This window comes from Quercus lobata, chromosome 2 (assembly GCF_001633185.2).
Source record: "Quercus lobata isolate SW786 chromosome 2, ValleyOak3.0 Primary Assembly, whole genome shotgun sequence".
Classification (NCBI taxonomy): domain Eukaryota; kingdom Viridiplantae; phylum Streptophyta; class Magnoliopsida; order Fagales; family Fagaceae; genus Quercus; species Quercus lobata.
This window is the reverse complement of record NC_044905.1, coordinates 71,869,234-71,889,599: the sequence shown is the minus strand read 5'-3', so window position 1 is coordinate 71,889,599 and position 20,366 is coordinate 71,869,234. Positions and strand designations below refer to the sequence as shown.

The window sequence follows — 20,366 nt, the reverse complement described above, 5'->3', positions numbered from 1 at the left end:
TGGTCATGACTACACTATGGGATATTACCTTGCTGATGGTATATATCCAAAGTGGGCAACATTTGTGAAAACAATCCCAACTCCACAAGGACAGAAGTATAAATTATTTGCAGCAGCCCAAAAGGCGTATAGGAAGGATGTTGAACGTGCATTTGGAGTGCTTCAAGCACGTTTCGCAATTGTCCGTGGACCTGCACGATTTTTTCATCTTGAAACACTCATAAAGATCATGAAAGCGTGCATAATTCTCTATAATACGATTGTTGAAGATGAGCGGGATGATAATGAAGTGGTAGATTTGGATTATGAACAAAATGATGGAGTGGATAATCCTCCTCTACAAATGTTACGTGAACAAAGTGATGAATTTTTGTCATACATTGAGAGGCATGGACGCATTAGAGACCGAGAAATTTATTTTCAACTCCAGTCGGACCTTATTGAACATTTATGGCAATTGCAAGGCAAGTCGTAGGAACTTTCTTTTTTGTATGTTGAGAAGTATGAGTCATAGGAACTTGTGCGAGTGTGTAAGTTTTATTGTAATTTGGTTTGAGTTATGTTTGTGAGCAAATCTATGGACTACATTGTTCTTGCTATAATATGTATTCTATTTTATATGTTTTCTTATAAAGTTCCTTCATTTCATAGTTCACATTGTTCCAAGGTTGCTTTCGGACAATTGAGACGATAATAGGCTATCATGATAATTGAGAAATTGTTTTAGTAAAAAAAAAATGTATGAGTATAATTTGGGATTAAAAAAATCACTTGTTAACACTAGACGATTATTTGCTATCATGCGGCGGCGGCGGAAGAGTCAGTGGCGGTGGAAAAAGAGTCGTCGGTGGCGGTGTCGGCGGCGGTGTCGGCGACGGCGGTGGAGAAAGAGTCGTCGGCGGTGGCGGTGGTCGCGGCGACGGCGGTGGCGGTGGCGGTTGAAGGTGGTTGTGATTGTTGTTTATTGTATAAGATATATTATTTTATTGTAGTGGATATATTATTTTATTGTAATGGATATATTATTTTATTGTGATGTTTATATTATTTTATTGTGTTAAAAGCTAAAATAGATCCACTGCTGTAGCATGTATGTAGGTAAAATAGATAAAGTAACTTTTGGTGGAGTTAAAAAGCTAAATTTTTAGCTCCACTGCTGTGGATGCTCTAAAGCTTAGTTGCTGCAATAGATGTAGGTGCTCCACAACTAACACTACCTAAAAACATGACAATCCCTTGCAGATTTTTTGCTTCATAGGCATATGCAGCTCTCTTAGGTCTCCTTTTCCTAGCTCCAACTATTTTAATAATCAAGTCCTAGGCTCCTCTAATGTTCTGGCAAGTTGGCTGCTTTTTCCTTCGTTGATTATTATGGCTTACATACATGTTAAAAGCATCCCTGTACCTGTAAGACAAAGTTTAAGCAGTTGGAATGACTTCAATTGGGTTAGGAGTTTTGCCATCATGTATCACCATGTTCTTGTGATTCCAGATTGTCCAAAGGAGAGAGAATATGGATTGTAGGTACTCCATCTTTCCTTGATCCATCTATTTGAAGTTTAAAAGGATGTTGCTAATCCAGGTTTGCATACTTAAAAACTACTTAAATTAGAGGTATGGACTGTTAGGGCAGAGCCATGCTAACAAGCTCTAGCAAAGGTGCAATGGAGGAATATATGAGATGTGGACTCATCATCTTCATTACACAAAGGGCAAGTACTATTTGTGCCTATTCCTTTATTTTTCAAAGTAAGGAAAGTGGGAATGCTATCTTGCAAAATTCTCCATATAAACAAGTTGACTTTGTATGGGACTTTCACGTTCCAGATGAGGTTCCATACCTCACATGGAATTAGGGGAGGTCTGAGGTGACCAGGGGAATTCAAAGCCTCATCCTTAAGGAGCATTTTATATGCATTTTTGACTACAAACTCCCTGGAAGAGGAGTGTTTCCAAAGAACTTTGTCTACTACAGCCCCAGTCTTCAATAAAGGAATTCTTAGGATATCAGAACATTGAGGACCAGTGTAAACAGATCTAGCCAAGTCAGCTTTCCATATTCCAGCGGTGTGATCAATGAGATCAGCAACAGTACCATAAACCAGATTAGGATTTAGGAGGTTTTGGGTAGGGCATTGAAACCAAATAGGGTGTTGAAATGGTATATCCCATCCATTCCCCACCCACCATCTTCCTTCTTTTAGTTTTGTATTATCCTGCTTAACTTTGCTTCTCCAAAACCAAGAGTGGTGAGGCTTAGGAACACATTCATGGATGGAGTATCTTGGGAAGTACTTGGCTTTGAAGGTTCTAGCCATTAGGGATTGAGGGTTATGACTAATCCTCCAAAATTCTTTTGCAAGCATTGCTTGGTTCATGAGGTTGAATTTCCTGAAACCAATACCACCTTCCTTCCTATTTTCGCACAACTTGTCCCAATGAAACCATATGCATTTTTTTTAACTTCTTGGTCATGTCCCCACCAGAAATTCCTAACAATAGTGTCTAGATTCCTGCAGGTAGTATTAGGAACTTTGAAGTAGGAGAAGGTGTACATAGGGATAGATTGGAGGACAGATTTGATAAGAATGCCCCATCCTGCTTGGGAGAGCCGCCTTGCTTTCCAACCTTAGAGCTTTGAAAGCAGTTTATCCTCCAAAAACTTAAAGTCAGCAACCCATTTCCCTCTTAGCTTGAAATCAAGGCCTAAATATTTGCTAGGGGTTTGGACCAAGTTTACTTGAAGTAGTCTGGCCAGGGTACTTTGTTCTTCACTAGGCATGTTGGGAGAACAGAAAAGATCTGATTTGGTAAGATTAATGCTCTGCCTTGATAGGGAACAATACCATTGGAGGGTATTCTGTAAATTGAGGAGAGACTCGTTGTCTTTTTTAAAGAATAGGAGGGATTTATCAACAAAGAGTAGGTGAGCAAAAGAACAACCATTTCTTCCCACCTTAATCCCTTAAATATCCTTGTTTTGTTCAGCTTTTAAAAGAGCAATGGATAACACATTAGCACATATAAGAAACAGATAGGGGGATATAGGATCCCCTTGCCTAAGCCCTTTTGAGGGAGTGAAGGTCTAAGTTATGCTGCCATTGACTAACAGAGTATGTTCAATAGTTGACACACACTCCATTATCCAACCAATTCATCTAGGACTAAAATTCATATCTACTAGGATAGCTTTCAAGAATTTCCAGTTTACCTTGTCATATGCTTTGCTCATATCAATTTTTAAGGCACCAAAACAATTTTTCCTTCCTTTCTTCTTACCCATAAGGTCAAAAATTTCATGGGCAATCAGGATATTATCTAAAATGTTTCTCCCTCTGATGAAAGCATTCTGATAAGGAGTGATCAGATGATCCATTAAGAGTTTAAGCCTATTGACTAGGATCATAGCAATAATCTTGTAAATCACATTGCACAGACTAATAGGCCTAAACTGATTAACATTTTTTGGAAAAGGAGTTTTTAGAACTAGGGTGATAAAGGTATGGTTAAGGGATTTGAGTAAAGATTCTGAATGCAAGAAAGCATGAATAGTGTTGAAATGTAATTCTTTATAGTTTCCCAATAGTCCTGATAAAAAAAAGTAGGGATTCCATTAAGTTCAGGGGCTTTGTGGGATCCTAATTGAAAGATAGTAGATTCTATCTCCCAGTTTGTGATAGGATAGTTTAGAGTTAGATTCTGTTGTGAAGACAATTGGGGTATGGGAAGGGCTTGGATTTCATCTAACATGTACTCCGAGGAGGTAGTAATCGTTCCTTCATAAGATTTTTTGAAGTGATCAACCAATAAATTCTCTATGGTCCCCTGATCCTCCACAGAAACTCCTTCCTTTGTTTTAAGTTGTAGAATTAGGTTTCTTACCTTTTTTTGTTTCACTATTGTCTAAAAATATTTGGTGTTCCTATCACCAAGAATAATCTAGTTACATCTGGTTTTTTGTGACCACATCACTTCCTCCCTATTCATGAGTGTTTCCAGGTCTTCCCTAAGCTCATTCTCCTTCTTAACATCATCCAAGTTGTGAATGGAATTTTGTAACATTTTAAGTTGTTCTTTCTTATGATTGATATCCTGTTCCACTCTTCCAAAAACTTCTTTATTCCAGATTAAGAAGGTTTTCCTTACATTTGATAGTTTATTCCTCAATTGGCAAGCCCTATATCTAATAGACCTATAATCCCAAGCTTGTTTCACTGCATCCTTGCACAAAGGATGAGATGTCCACATATACTCAAATCTAAAGGGTCTCCTATGGAAAGAGTGTTGGAAATCAAAGTTTAGGACAATTAGGCCATGATCAGATTTAATTATTGGTAGATTCCTAAGGGCGCAATTAGGGTAGGAGTTAATCCAATCTACACTTGCAAAGGCCCTATCAATTCTCTCCATAACAAAATGACCCTCCTCTCTCCTATTCATCCAAGTGAACCTTTGACCAAATGTTGCTAGATCACATAGGGCTAAATCAGAAATAAGGTTTTGTAAAGACTCTGCCCCTAGAATTGACCTCTGAGTGAAAGAAAATTTGTCCTCAGTATTGAGAACTTGGTTAAAATCCCCAATACAGAGCCAATTGGGGTGGGATAATAATTTCAATTCCTTAAGCTTCCACCAAACTTCCTCCCTTTTGGCTAATATAGGATGACCATAAACAAAGGTAATGGAAAGAGGAGTACCTTTATTGTCTAGCCTGTTTGTGTGCACTAGGTGCTTTGAAGCATAAGTGACTTGAAGTTTCTGATTTGGCATCCAGGCAAGCAAAAGACCTCCACTTAGTCCATCTCTCGAGTACTCCCATCCATAAAAAAAACCACACCTACTACAAATACCTTCAGCTTTATCCTTTGTTAGTCGAGATTCCATAAGAAAGAGTACATCAAGCCTAAACTTGAGGGCAATTTTCTAGCATTGTAGAACTGCAGAGGATTTGCCCAAACCTCTACAATTCCAACTTATAACTCTCATGGCTGTTGGGGAAGTTGATGGGGGTCAGCTTCCCAAAACCCTTCTTGATTTTCTATGGTAGGTGTGATTGAATCTTCAATAATCCCATTAGTAACAATAGTTTCTGGTTCCACAATATCACCTGAGGATATGTCTTCCTTTTGCTTCCCTGAAATGATTGAGTCAAAGAAGAACCCACACAATAGTTTCTGTTTGATGTTTCTTCTTAACCTCCCTATCTCCTTATGGAATCTCTTCCCTGGATATGAATTGGGAGTCTTCAAACCAAATTGTGTGTTCTCACATTCTTCAAGGCGAAGCCAAGCTTGTGGGCAAGGTTTAGAGTATGTAGAGCTAGGGGAGGTTGGGCCTGGATCTACTACAATTGGGCCCGGTGAGCTTAGAGTGCGTATACCAGCATCCATCAAAGGGCATGGACCAAGACTAGTAAGAGAATTTGAGTTATTATTAGTACTAGTTGGTGTCTCCTGATGGGCCATAGGGGGCGGACTACAGGTTTGGTCCTGATAACAGGTTAGAGAGTTGAGGCCCCTTGCTTGTTTCCCCCCTTTCAAAATGCAATCTATCTTTGTTAACTCTACAAACAAGGGCTAGAGTCAGGAGATTCAGGAATGTGTCCCCTATTCCAAACTGAAGCTAGCAGAACCTTAAGTCTATCTCTATTTAGGCTATCAAGGTTAAACAGAATAGCCATATTGGACACACTTTCAATGTCAGAAACCAAATGTTGGTTGTCCTATAGTAAACCAGTTGTGATAAAAGGTCCCTCCTCCCCAATCCATGACCATCTTAAAGTGGATGATTTTGTTGGGAACCATGGGGGGCACTAGGCAAAGGAGGCACCAGAAGGCTGGTCAGGGAGAGGGTTTTGTACATTGTTAGGTTCCTTAGGGGGAGGGTGAGGGGGTGGAAGGTTGCCTAGGTTTAGAGAGTTTATGGCAGTGTTCAAGGTGGTTTGTTTTGGGACTTGGTTATTTTGTGTCTGAGTGGTTGTGGCGGCTAAATGTGGGGAGTGGTGGCTCTGTGCTGTTGTATTGGGAACAATTTTATGCAAAATCGAAGTCTCAGGGTCAGGGTATCTACAAGAGTGATTTGCATGTGTTTGAGAAGAGCTATTAGAGGAAGAAGGATAAGGCATAGGTGGATTGCCAGTGGACATACCTAATTTGTGTAATCCACCTCCTTCTTCTATTATAAAACACTCGTAGGAAATTGCCAAATTGAGGTTCAAGGGTGTAAAATTGAATTTTACTTGGTGAAGGTTTTGAATGTGAAGTCTTTGTCGAAAAGGCATCATTTCAATATCTTCCATGCTCTGTGAGCACTGACTTCGTGTATGCCCAATCAAACCACATCAGTTGCATAGCTTGTGAACCTTCTCATACTTTCACTGTATCCAAAATTTTGAACTATCATTTAGACGAAGAACAAAACCTGAAATAACAGGCATCCATGGGTTGATCTGAACTCTGATTCTCATAAACCTAATATTATGAGGTATGATATCCTCCCAATCTACTCGCTCAAATATACCCATAATATGTCCCATCCTTTCAGCTAAGTTCAGGTATTGGTACTCTAGAGGAAGCCCATGCAATTGGACCCAAACTGAAACAAAATTTAGTTGAAGCCTCTCAATCACCAAGTTGGGCCTCCATTTCTCCAGAACAAATCCAAAACAAATAGAGCCCCATGCACAGCCCATGGTCCTTCCGAGTAGATATGGTTAAGATCATCAACATGCTTAAAATGTAAGATGTAAAAGTATGAATCCCTTCCGATGATCATCACATTACCTCTAATCCGCCATGCAGCATTGATAATTTGTTGGAGATGGTTCACAGAAAACTTCCTATATTTTAAAATGAATCCAATGGCACAGAAGCCCTAAAAATCCCGTTGAATTGTGACTTCTTCGTGATCAGGTTCTATTACAGGGCCATGTCGGGCAAAATGAATTTCTTCATCAACACTAAAGTATAGGTTAGACTCCACTTCATCTGCAAACAAATCAGCGTTGGTATCTGATCCACTACTTTTCGTCCAACCGAATTCTTGAAAATTGAAAGGGTCATCCATGAGAACCACAAGGATTAGGTGAAAAGGTTTTGCATGCAAAGGACGAACAGAGAAAAGGAAGTAAGGTTCAGATAGATGACAGAAGGATAAAAGGAAAAGAAGGTATGGGAAGTTCAGTGTGAGACAGGGAGAGCGAGAACAGAATGTCAACTAGCAACTTGTAAACGAAGACACATGGTAGCGGAAAAGACAAAGGAAGCTAGAGAAAAGAAAAAAAATAGGACACTTATCAGACATGCAAAGGGGAAAGGAGATGAAGAGAGTAGACAAAGCAGTGGTTGGCATTAAAGAGAAAAGTCGGCTGAAGTGAGAGACAAAAGGGGGTTTGAAGTTGAAAGGTTTAAGTTACATTAGATATAACTTAATATTGTCTCAATATATTCTGATTTGTTTTAATTGAATTCAGTTTCAACCTCTATAACTCCTTTTGAACGTGAAAACTAGCACTCACTTTTGCTGAGGCATCATTTAATAAGTGGGGAAGCTAAAGCACATTCACTTTACATGCAGTTTACACAAATTTTGTTAGAAATGGAGAGTGAATCCATAAATTCTACAATACAGAAAAGGGAAGATAGGATGCCCTACCTAACCTAGTGTTAGGAGCTTTACTTGTTACTGATGATGGCATGAGGAAAGATGGTGCTTAGGTAGCATTAGATCAGTCACATGGTTTTATGTCTCCTCAACATACTGATGGTTTCTTATGCCAGATTAGTAGTGCTCCTAAGGGCTCTTTAAAGGGAACATGCCCAGCCTCCCTATTGGAGTTGGATCGACGAACAGTGTGAGAGGGCACAATGTGGAGACACCTTGCTTCATATGATGCCCTAAGGCCATGGTAGAGTATGGCCATGGTAGGTAGAGTTGGTTTTTTATGATGGGCAGTAGCAGGTAGTGTTGACCTTATTTTGTGGTGCATGGCATGGGTGGCTTAGTTGCTGATTGCTTGTGTGTTGGCTTGGTTTCTTGTGTGTAAGGCAAGGCTAAGCTTCCATGAGGATATGAAAATAGATGCTGTGTGCAAGGCATGCGCTACTACTATATATACATGATCTAAAAGCCAAAGGAAAAATTGAATCAACAACCTCCCTTATATTGGCAGGAAAAGTTGTTACAACAGCTACCTATCTAATGCTTACTCGTGGAGCTGAGCTGTCAATCTATAACTACTGCTTAACTCCCTAATCCATATGAATAAATTGTTCATGAAAGGGTTTCAGCTTCTATTAAGTCCAACAACTCCTTGCTAGCCCAAGTAGTCTTAGCTTGTACTGTACAATTGTGCTATGGGCCGTTCTTGTTCCATGAATGGGGCTTTTAGGAATACTCTCTTCGGATCGCTGTTCACGAGAAGACTTACTTGACTCTCCCACAACATCCATTAAAAAGTTATTAGGTGATGTAACACTGATAAAAATTACACTAGATATAACTTAAAAAAAAAAAAAAAAAAAAAAAAAAACCCAAAACAATTATACATATGATATTTAGTAACCTTTTTCAAGTGATGTTTACCTAGTGACGTAGTATTAGTGTTATTGAAACTCCCCTTTGTACGGGCCCTTTTTTTTTTTTTTTTTTTTTTTTGGGGTAAACTAAATGTCAAACCCCTTATTATAGGAATGTTTTCAAATAAAACCATATTGGTGCAAAGGTTGTAAAATAAATTCCATATTTAAGACTATTACAAATTAAATCTTATAATTATGCTAATTTCACATTGAGATTTGGGCTTTTTAGGGTTTGATTTTTTTTATAGTTTGATTGGGAGGTTTAATTTGGTACGATTTTAAAATATTTGAAATCAACAACATTGTGGGGCGTAATTTTAAAACCACTCTAAAGTATATGGTTTAAAATGTAACTTGTCCATTTTTTTTTTTGGTCAAATAAATAAATACAAACCTATTACCAAAGTTTTTAATAATGTAATGGAGGTAGTTTCGGTTTGGCCATCAAAATGAAATATTTTAATATATATAAAAGGTCAATTAGTTTTTTTTTTTTTTTTTTTTTTGGAGGGGGGGGGGCGGGGGGGTGTTAATTATTGAAAACTCTTACTGATCATAAATTTTTGTAAAATCCCTACCATGTACCGACCACTGCCATAGACAGTGACAGAACTACATACAGACCAAGGGGGCTATGGTCCCCTGGCCTTTAGATTTTTTCTTACTAAAATATGCCAATATAAATTATATGAAAGATTTGGTTCAAAATTTTCATTTTTGGCCCCCTAAAATTGAACAATTCAGTGTCCCAAAAACCAAAAAAAAAAGAAAAGAAAGAAAGAAAAAGAAGCTACAGTGGTCATCTAGTTCATATATGTGGCCTGTTGTCCCTTTCCGAAGCAAAAATAAAAATCAAAATTTTTTTTTCTAACAAAAACAGTAAAAAATTCTCCAGGATCACATCCATAGACACAACATTCCAAGATTTTCAGAGTACCACAAGTTTTACCTTATGTACAAACATATCCCAATGTCACACTTCGCAAGAAGTGAAAAAGATTACTTCCATTTGGCCACAAAAAAAGAAAAAGAAAAAGAAAAGAAAGATCACTTCTGAGGGTGAATGTAAGCTAAAAAGGAAATTTGACTCCTTCTTGGATGTCAAAAGTGGGCTGTGAATAATGTTGTGCAGGCCCTACTTCAATATCCAGAGCGGACTGTGAATAATGTCTTGGCCTGCAACATATCCTCCCAAGATCAACTTTTTCCTGTTATGCAGCAAATGAAATCAGGCAGCAATAATGAATATAGTTTTCACACAACCAAAATTTTTTAAGAGCAGTGATCAGATACAAAAAGAAAGAAATTTGGAAGTTTCGCGCACACACACATGAATGCACAAATGAGAGAGAGAGAGAGAGAGAGAGAGAGAGAGGAGAGAAATTTAAACAATGTAATTTGTCCTTTATTACCTCAGTATTATCATGATCATAGCGGACAGTGAAGATGCACCTGCAGCCCCTAATGTCATGTTGCCTCTTATGGATTCCCACAACATAGGCATCATGGTAAACTGCATGATCTTCCCTTTCCTGTAAATAAGCCAGGTGCAGACACCAAGATGCACCAAATTAGTGCTAATTTGAATTTCAAATTTTGAAAAGTTATTGATGTAATTTTGTCTTGATTGATGTTTTTGTGGGATTATGTTTTATGTTTGAATTACTTTTCTTATTGATGTGCTCTTTGAAGCCTATTTTAAAAAGGCTCCAGTTAACATGTAAGACACCAAGGTGGACTTTGACGAATGGAATTTTGAATTGGAAAATTTTCAATTGCTGGGTGCTAATTCCTAGCATCTTAGGTGCTGAATTAAGTTGGTTGGTGCTGATTCCATGCAAACCCCTAAGTGCTGATCTTTGGTTTATCATTTTCCACCATGTTCAATTTTCCCCTTTATCCTCCATTTGATATTGTCTGGCATTAGGGGTGGCAAAATAAGCCCAAACCCATTTACCCACCCAAACCCGTTCACCCTAATTGAACCCAAACCCACCCAATTATTAATTGGATTAAATGGGCATCAACCCAATTAGACCCAATAATTATTAGGTTTTAACTAAAAACCCATTGAGCCCCATTTAACCCAAATTCAACCTAGCCCTTTCCAAAAAAAAAAAAAAAAATCCAGACGTTTTCATTTTCTTTGATTTTCTTGGCTTCCAAACACTTCTCTCTCAAACCCAATCAAACCAAAACCCTCTCTTTCTCTCTCTGCTCCTACATCCATGTCGTCCTTCGAACCCCAGCTACCAAAACCACAAGAAGAAGAAGAAGAAGAAGAAGATGAATCCTCCAAACCTCAGAGCAAGAAAGCTGCCAAGAAAGAAGCCACGAAGCTTGAGAAGCTAAAGCGCTGCCAGGAAGCCGCCGTGGCCTCCGGCGTTCAGTCACTTTCGATGGAGGATCCGCTCACCGACAATTACGGCGACGTTCCAATTTTGGACCTCCAGTCGAAGGTCGCTCCCGATGCCAGGGTTTGGACCAAGATCGGCAAGTTGGCTGAGCCATTAAACGAACAACAGCTTCTTCGTTCTCCGATCAATGTCAAAATCAAACAACTTCTTTGATAGGGTTTGCGATTTGTTTTCTTTTTCTTTTTTTTTTCCTCTTAAAAGCAATCTCTCTCTCTCTCTGTCCCTCCCTTTCTTTCTCTTAATTCTTTACTTTAGCTATGGATTTCGGTGTGGTTTCAAAATCGAAAGCTGAGGTTGGTGAGGTTGTGGAGAAAGATCCGGCTGGACGATTCGTTTGGGTATGAGATTCACAATCTCTTTTTGCTGTTTGTTTGCCAAGAAAATTAGGTGCAAAAGATTTTTTTTTTTTTTTTTTTTTTTTTTTTTTTTTTTTTTTTTGAGAAACAGGTGAAAAAGATTGAACGTAGAAATTTGAGTTTTTCACTTTAGGGCATTTTGGTAATTTTGATTATTGGGTAATTGGGTGGGTTGGGGTTTACCCATGATAATTGGATTGGGTTGAGTTTGGATTAGAAGTAATTAGTTAAATGGGTTTTAATTGGATAAATGAGTTTTAAATACCCAATCCAATTATGCCCACCCCAAACCCACTCATTTGACACCCCTATCTGGCATCATTGTTGACTGTTGAGGTAAAAAGAAGGAGACAACTATAATGTTGAGGAAAGTTTTCGAATATCTAACCAGGCCAGTCCATTATTATCTTCCTGAATTAAGACAGACTGATAATATGACAGTTTTCTTCTCAAAAAAAAAAAAAGAAAAAAAGAAAAAGAAAAAAGAAAGATAATATGACAGTTTATTATTCAAGACTTTTTCATATCTAAGAAGTCACTATCTCAAAGGCATAATGTTTGTATGAGGACGCATGATTGTAACACAGCTTATGGATCATATCCAAAAATAAATAAAACCAAGGAAAACGTTACCTGGAAGCACAGGACAAGATCTCCAAGCTTCACCTCATGACACTCAGAGTGTTCTAAAGGAATAGACCGCTCACGCACTCCCCTTTTTACATTCACCCATTCATCCTCCTCATTACCAAAGCCAGAAAATCGTACACGAACTACCTGTGATATATAATAGCACCTTTACATATATTTGCCAATATCATGCATTATGATTTTTATTTGGACACTGGACTGTATCACATTTACCATATAATTGGATGCAAGGGGTTAACATAGATACTGATTTTGTGAGGGTATGATAAGTGCACCTTGTTGCATTGAGTATGTATACCATAAATGTGTTGCAAAATAAAGCTCGTTTTTTTGTTATTTTTTGCCAACTTGATTGTTTCTTTTGCTAATAGTTTTCCTTATCCAGATAAATTGAATGTATGAGGAGAACAGTAATTAATCAGGAAAAAAAAAAACCTAATGTTTTATGATTTGGACTGACACGGTTCTATTTTTTTTATAGGAAATGTACCAAATATTAGTGACCCTGACAATTGGATTTCTAATTCCCACAGGTAACTCATCGTTCTTTACCACTGAAAGTGGCAGATTATTGATATCAGCTAGTAAGCTATACAGTTATATACGCAATTCTTTCCCTTCCCTTATGAAGAGAGAAGTTAGTTATGCCAAAAAAAAAAAAAAAAAAAAAAAAAAAAAAAACCAAGAACCAATGCTTAAACCAAATTGAATAAATTCAACTCTAAATTAGCCTCGCTCATATTATCCTAAATTTAAATCACGTTAAATACCAGTAAGGGCTCAAAACTAGCTCTTGCTTGAAATAATCCAAGCAGCTGCTGTTCATGACGCACATTTATGTGACAAACATTACAAAGCGGCCAGTTTCATTTAGCATGTAGACATGGAAGAGTTGTAATTTTTATTTTTTTCTTTCCAAAGATATTAATAACCAAGAGGGTCTTATGTTAAAAAAAATTGTTATTGTCCCAAAAGTATATAAATCCGATAATGAATCTTACAAGTTCGCCGGTACTAAGAAACTTGTAATTGAGGAATGAAGCAACATCATACCTGGAAAGCCATTAAAATATTAGCTATGGTTCACAAATCAATTCAAAGGAGATTACAATATTCACAACCAAGATCATATATTTTGAAATTGATTTTCACCCTGGCGGTAAAGATACTTGTGAGTTTAAATTATCTTGAGATTGCATTATAACATCATGGAAACTGGTATTTTGAGAACCACCACTACAAGAATCCTTATACTTTCATCAAGCTTTTAAACCTTTTGTTGTATCAAAGCAACAATTTATGTTCTATTCTGAATTAATTAGAATTCAACAAGCGATCCTAAAAAAACACTACCAGTGTAGACAAGAACTACCTTTAGATCTTTTGGCCTATTAAGGCCAGTAGGCCACACAATATCATAAACAAAGTATGATAAGTGATGAAGTAGGAAGAATTAATTAATGCTTCAAAGTTTGGGGTTAAGGGAAGTACAGGGTGATGCTGGTAATAATTTAGAAAGGTAATAACATTATTATAAGAAAGCATGCATTGAAAATAAAAGAAGGTATATTATAACTCGAATAGAATCATACCAGTCATTGAAAAGAATATTGATATAAGCAAAAGTTTCGTCACTTCACAAGATTTTCTAAATCCTAACAAACCTTCACTTGTCCACAAATGTAATGTTTTACAAAAACCATTTCTTTCTTAATGTAATCTTACTTTCACAGTTTCTTTTTACTTTTCTAATATATTTTGTATTTTTTTTTTCCAAGTTCTGAATTAATAGCAATGTGCAAACCCAGTTTTCCAGCATCAAGTTCTATATTTGACCTTTACAAATATATCTGTGTACACATCAACCCAAAATCATTAATGTCAAAAGATAAAAAAAATAGTATTGGCTTGAAGTTTGAACTATTTAAAGTTTTAAACACATATTTAATAAATAAAAAATAGAACTTACTTTATTGAGATTGCAACAGATTGTAAAAAGGAATGTAGATTTATAATGTAATTAATGCAATAGTCTATTCTGCTTATCATTCCATCTTTGCATACCTACTATACATAGTTATGTGCACTTTCAGGGTGTCTTTAAGAGGCAAAGTTGGAACAGCAGGGGTCACTGTTTTAGTATGACTCAATAAGAATGATTATAGGCATTAAAAAACAAGTATAACAACTCACAGACCACAAAAGTACATAAGAAATGGAACTAATGGCTTCCTTTATATGTAATTGCTATATTTTGGGTTGGTCTTATGTAGACTACAAAGCTCCCACTTCTACAAGGTCTGTTAGAGGTCATTTGTAGGCAACCTCACCCTTATTTTTCCCTGGAGAAGCTGATTTCCATCCTCAAACCAGCGACATGGTGCTTTAGGTGAAAGGCAATTGCCATCACACCAAGGCCCGATCTATAATTGATATATCTTGGCATTACCTGAAAATTGGTCCTAGCACATTATCCTGTTTATCATGTCTTATAAATAGCAAGGGTCTTCAATGCCCTCAATTTTTAGTTGACAAAATCCCCACAGAAATACAATGACCAACCTGCCTAAATTTAATGATTTCAAGTTGTGCAAATTATTGGGAAAAGAAATCAAAGAAATTGAAAATTTTAAACCAAGCTGGTAAACTTTTTCAACATATTTAAATATTACTAATTTGGGCTGTATTCTGATAAATGAATAAGATACACAAATTTAAAGGAACGCATAAGTGCTCCAAAGTGAAGCCTATTCCAAAGCATGAGGCACACTAAAGCAATTAGTTAATGACATTCATTTATGTGCTAAATTAGTTCTTGTATAATACAAGGAATATAATAATAACAAATCCTATTTATGTTGACATATAGATGCTGTAGAATTTATGCGCTATGTATAACGCATAGCACATATTTCCAATACCTATTAAGCATATATTGCATGTCTCGATTAAAAGGTATGTTCTCACCATGCATTATCTTTCTTTGATTTAGCTTCATATGTCAACCCTGAAAGATCTGAAATCTTTTTACCTGCATTGACCTTGTTATCATAAGCTTCTCTAGAAAATTATAATTGCATTATAATTTATTTATTTATTGGTAAGTTACACATGCACATAGTGAGTCTTGAACCTACAACCTGAACTTCCACCTAATACTTGCAAGGAAATGAGGTGCTAATTGAGCTAGAGGTCAATGGCAATTATAGTTGCATTAAATTACATGTAATATTCCGATTTTACCATTATAAATAAGATAGCTTGTTGAGAATTCATTTTAAAGCATAGCATACCTCCATGGTCTGAAATGAGGATAACATATGGCATTAATACGACAATTAAAGTGGCCAAAAATCTGTAGCCCTATGTATTGCCAAAAATAACCCATCTCAGATGGTCATTGAGTGATTAACAGTAGCAGAAATAATAAATATGAAATACTAGACAAGACAGAGAGAAGTAAGAAGCATACCTATAACAATGAAAATAGTTTTTTATTAAGACAAAAAGAAAAAAGATATAGTACTCACGTAGTTAATTAATATGAGTATGATAGAAATAAAATATATTGGAAATTGAACTAATTAAATCAATTTGCAAAAATGCAACATTACTTATGCAACCGCAGAACCAACATGGTCAGTGGGCTACAAGATTTGTACTTAAAATATCTGAAGTGCACTTAATTTGGCTCATTTACTAATTTTCTGAAAGTGGGTAAAAGTAACCTTATACCTAGAAAAAATAAGACTTTAAAAACTGTACATAAGCAAGTAAGCTAATAAAGCTCAAATAAAGAAAAGAAAGCTAAAGCTTAGAACAGAGTCCACAGTAAACTTCTGAGCACCATTTCATAAGCTGAGCAATAGTTCTTAAGTTGGGGCCAACATGCTGATAAGGTGCCCACTCTGGGTTGTTGAAGCAACAGGCAATGTGTGCAACCATGCATTAGTGCAAATTTCTTAATTTACAATCTATTGATTAAGGAATGGGCACTATTGAAAAATTGAACCCTAACCAAACCTACCTTTATATGCCAAGCCTGGACCATCATACTATCAAGGATTTTGTTGAGCTTTAAGCAGATGAATCCACACTAGGAGATTCATTAGATTGAAATATTTTGTGCTGTGATTTTCTTGTCTTCTTCTCTTCGTAGTGAATTTGATGATATGTCAGCATAAAGAATGTCTTAACTAATATTGTTGGTCCCTAAAGTTTAGCCCAAGACCAATTTAGTCCTTGAAGTTTAAAATGATCACTTAGTCCATTGGATGACATGGTCAAACTAAAAATTGACACATCATCACTCCTTAGAGATTAAAGCAATCACTTAAAATTTGTTAGAGACTAAAATTGATCACTTTAAGTTTGTTAGGGACTAAGATCTCTCATGAGAAAAAGTTCAGAGATCTTGGACCAACAATGTATTTTGCCACAGTATTAAATTTTACTCAACAGGGAGAGATTTTGTTTTTATTGATATTGCTGTAAACAAACCAAAATATAAATTTGTGATAAATTAAACAACTTTTTAAAATTATTTATCTATATGCAATCACTATTTGAAGCATTGAATTAAAAACCCAAACAAGTATTGAACAGAATATTAATCATGAGTATCTTGTCAACAGTTTGCACCCATGCTGAAAAAAAAAAAAGACCTTTAGGATTTAAAGAGCCTTCAGGGGCTTTGCTTGAAATAGGTACATCTGAAAGATCATCAAATAATTTCAGGGCACCAGATGAGGGAGTAACTTTATCCTGCAACTGTTCTTGTCTATTTTGGAACCAACTTTGCACCTATAACACAATGAGAACAAGGTAGAGTTATAAAAGTTTCAAATACAAAGAAATTGTTGTGTTTGAATGAAAAACCTGCTCCCATTTTATGGCAGATTTTCCAGCACGACTAGCTGAGCAACTGCAATGATAAAGCAAGCCAAGAAAAAGATACGATACGAGGATTAATTACACCCTATTATAAGGAAGCACATTATCTTCTTATCACTTTAAGAAACCATTTCATTGAAGTTTGCTATAGTTAAGATATGAGTGAAATGGAAGTTCACCTAAAGCTGGTTGCAATATCTTGGAACAACGCCTGACCAAGTGATTGTTCCCCTATCTCCTTAAATATCTTCTCCATGTCTTTAATCTATGAACAAACAAAAAAGTAATAATCATCATAGAAGCTAGACAAAAAGAGAGCAGTATGATGGTAAATTGGTAATATGAAATGTAATTTGCAAATTAAATGAAAATAATCTAATTCCAATTAGTGGGGTTCAACTAATCTCAAGATTTGATCTAAGGCTGCAAAAACAAAGGAACATTCTTATTAGCCCAAATGTAAAAGAATTTTGCACACACTGCCAATTGCAATGCTTTAGCTTTAGCAAGCTTTGATCAACCAAAAATATACCCACATCAGATCCTCTTTGTTTTAAAAGGTATCAGTTGGAAAACTCATCTCATCACCACCAGAAGAAACATAATAAATATATGAAGGCAGGTCGTACAGTTCAATCATATATTGACGAGTAAAATGAACATGTCATAATTATACTAGAATATAAGATTTCACAATCTGTCATTTATTTTCCAGAAAGCATTTCTGCAAATCTCAGACAATGCTCTGACACAGAATCATGTATTATTCAAAATTATATAATAATTTCCACCATAAAATGTTCAGGCATTACTAAATCATCAATTTTGGAAGAAAGATCAACTCTTCCCACTTTGTTAGAATAATTAGCTAATCATCAAAACTTTGATGCAAGTGAAAGTGGAAAGTAAAGCAAAATATAACAATTAATGTCCCCTCTGACAGGATTGTCAGACTAATCAATACAAATAAATGTACCCAATGTTGTTAAAATAGCGCTTAGGCGAGCTTAAAGCTCAACCCCGAGGTCCGAAGGCTTCACTTAGTCGAAGTGAAGCTCATTTAATGAAGTGCACCTCAATGACCTCATGCACGCTTTTCTGGCACTTTGTGAAGAAGCAAATAGCAGGCTTATGTGCGCTTTTTATTTTTTGCTAAAAAGAATATATAATGAATCATCAAAAGTAGCTACTTGATCTTGAAGGAAATGATATGGAAATTGATTTATTAATCAAACATTGTTTTTAAGGTGTTGTATTACACAAACAACTTTTTGTTTATAACAACATATCGAAAGACATGAACAAGGATAACTTACTATTCTTGTGGTTTTTGGTCTTTGCCTTTTGGATTTATTTTCAAAGAACCATATACTTCATTTGACAATAGCTATCCCAATTATGAATTTTTATAAGGTACAAGAGAATTATACAAAATGTCTTGTTTAAACTTTCTATGAGTAGATTGCTATCATATTGTTGTCCATAAATAATTGTTATCACTTTTACTATATAAAAATTTAAGAAATAGAAATAACTTATATAAAATTTAAACTTACAAATTGTGCAATTGCACCATCCATTTTAGCTAAATAAGGAAAAGACATTATTATTTTGAGTCTATTAACTTTTTTTTTTCTAATAATATGCTCTGTATCTTTTTATTAGAAATTATTATACAATATATCTGAAAACGTGCGCTTTACTTTAATCAGTCACGGTCTTACACTTTGCTTTGCGCCCAGACTCCAAGAGGCTTGTGTTCTTGAGTGCACTTGATGGTATTACCAACACTGAATGTACCACGTGGTAACTCATATCCTTCAAAGAGGTACAAATCCTCTTTAGAGGTGCACTTTTCCACTGATGTCCGATGTGGAAATAAAGTTTATGTTGTGTTTTACTTGTACCATACAAGCCCTGTAACAAAAATTTAGTACATTCTAACTATTGAGTCTTATTTGGTAATCTTTCTCTGTTTCTTTTATGCAAATTTCCTTTTTCTCCTTTGGTGTTGCAAACACAATAAATGCTCAAACACCCTCATAGACAAAATAGCAACTTCAACCTTGATATGGTACAACATTATCAGCCACTCGAATCTAGATGGCAATATCATACGGTAAGGTAGTGCATACTGTACACAAAGCAGAAAACTCTACTTCTAACTACATCCCCTATGATTCTTCTTTCAATGGAGATTGCCCCCTATCCAAGCTTAGTAAAGCCTCCCAAGCCTACCACTGAAGACCTCAATCAAAACCCATCTTCATATAATCATATTATGTAATATCTAGCCACTAGCTAGTCAGCCAGCCACCCCCAAAAAAAAAAAGTCTTCTATTACTTTATTTTAGAATATACTTAATTGAATTGGAGAACCAAGTAAAACCCACAAATGTCAAATTAGAAAGAACCCCATTAGAGAAAAAGTACATGCAATCAACCATCTGAACCAGATAATAAAAGGAAGCTAACTAAAGCAGTTAAATTTAAGCTGAGAAATGAAGGATCCATGAGTGGATTCACAAAGAGGATGATGAGTGTACCTCAGCTAGAGTGAATTCAGAGAGAGAATCCTTTGGACCAAACCCCTCCATTGCTGAGAGTGACTGATTGTGAAAGTGACGGAGTAAACAGAGAGAGAGACTGAGGAAATGCCATTGTCTGTGACTCTGTGCTTGTGGGGGGATTTGTCACTTACACGTGTCTTCTCAGGGGAGCCTCGGAAGTCTGAACTCTGCACTGACCTTTCAAAAAAGAGGAATACTTTAAAAGGTACTAAGCGCACCGTTTCACGGAAAAACAGAAAACCAAAAAGAGCTAAAAGAAGTATAGGACAAAGGAAGAGGATGACAGAAGAAGCCCATTTTGCAAGAACCTGGGCTGCTGTGTTTGCAACCCAAGGACTATGGGTGCCAGTCTAATGCTTGAAAGCTAGATAAGCCCAAGTGGATATGTTCGCATTGATGTTCCAGTCTGCCTGCGAGGAAGAGGATTTTATGGCACCTATAACATTGAAAAAAAAAAAAAAAAAATCCCCCCATTTATGATAATATTTTATGCTTGGAGTTGGAGGAAAGTTGCCAATCTAAGGTCATTTCGGTTTAATAAAGGAAGCGGAATATTTCAGTATACTAATACTAATTTAACGTTTCAGATTATCTTTATATATTTAAATCAAAACATTTGTTTATTGACTTCTAATATCAACAAATTAGTTTTTGAAAGTCACATTTTTTTTTCATATATATAAGAACAAGTTTGGTTACAACTCCCACTAAAAAAATTAAAATAACTATATATTTCGAAAATCTAACTGTTAGACTGCATTTTCTTTATGTTCTTAATACACATATTAAATTTCGTGTCAATCAAATGTTATATATTATTCAATCTTTAAACTTAATTTTCATGCATAATTTTAGACTACTAATAATTGAAAGGGCAAATTACAACTTATCCACTTGTGA

The 20,366-nt window shown here is 36.0% G+C and overlaps 2 protein-coding genes across 2 annotated transcripts; both read right to left on the bottom strand.

Moving 5' to 3' along the window:
• Positions 1 to 3,939: 3,939 nt before the first annotated feature.
• LOC115969982 lies at positions 3,940 to 4,884 on the bottom strand. Its single transcript, XM_031089628.1, has one exon. It carries the CDS (start codon positions 4,882 to 4,884, stop codon positions 3,940 to 3,942), a length of 945 nt encoding a protein of 314 aa, XP_030945488.1.
• Positions 4,885 to 9,474: 4,590 nt separating this feature from the next.
• Positions 9,475 to 19,839, bottom strand: LOC115978233 (protein SAWADEE HOMEODOMAIN HOMOLOG 1-like). The gene is made up of 9 exons (XM_031100252.1): positions 19,443 to 19,839; positions 17,076 to 17,161; positions 16,882 to 16,927; positions 16,668 to 16,806; positions 14,971 to 15,034; positions 13,005 to 13,056; positions 11,986 to 12,129; positions 9,992 to 10,111; positions 9,475 to 9,787 (listed from the first exon to the last, which is right to left on the bottom strand). The coding sequence occupies exons 1-9, from the start codon at positions 19,491 to 19,493 to the stop codon at positions 9,650 to 9,652; spliced, it is 840 nt and encodes a 279-aa protein (XP_030956112.1). The 5' UTR covers positions 19,494 to 19,839; the 3' UTR covers positions 9,475 to 9,649.
• Positions 19,840 to 20,366: the final 527 nt, after the last annotated feature.

Bases quoted from the DNA above. Each gene is read 5' to 3' on its own strand.
- LOC115969982 (XM_031089628.1), bottom strand. From the start codon at position 4,884: ATGGAATCTCGACTAACAAAGGATAAAGCTGAAGGTATTTGTAGTAGG.
- LOC115978233 (XM_031100252.1), bottom strand. From the start codon at position 19,493: ATGGAGGGGTTTGGTCCAAAGGATTCTCTCTCTGAATTCACTCTAGCT. The intron at 16,928-17,075 runs GTGAACTTCCAT...TTATCATTGCAG, and splicing joins GATATTGCAACCAGCTTTAG to TTGCTCAGCTAGTCGTGCTG. The intron at 16,807-16,881 runs GTTTTTCATTCA...ATTGTGTTATAG, and splicing joins CTGCCATAAAATGGGAGCAG to GTGCAAAGTTGGTTCCAAAA.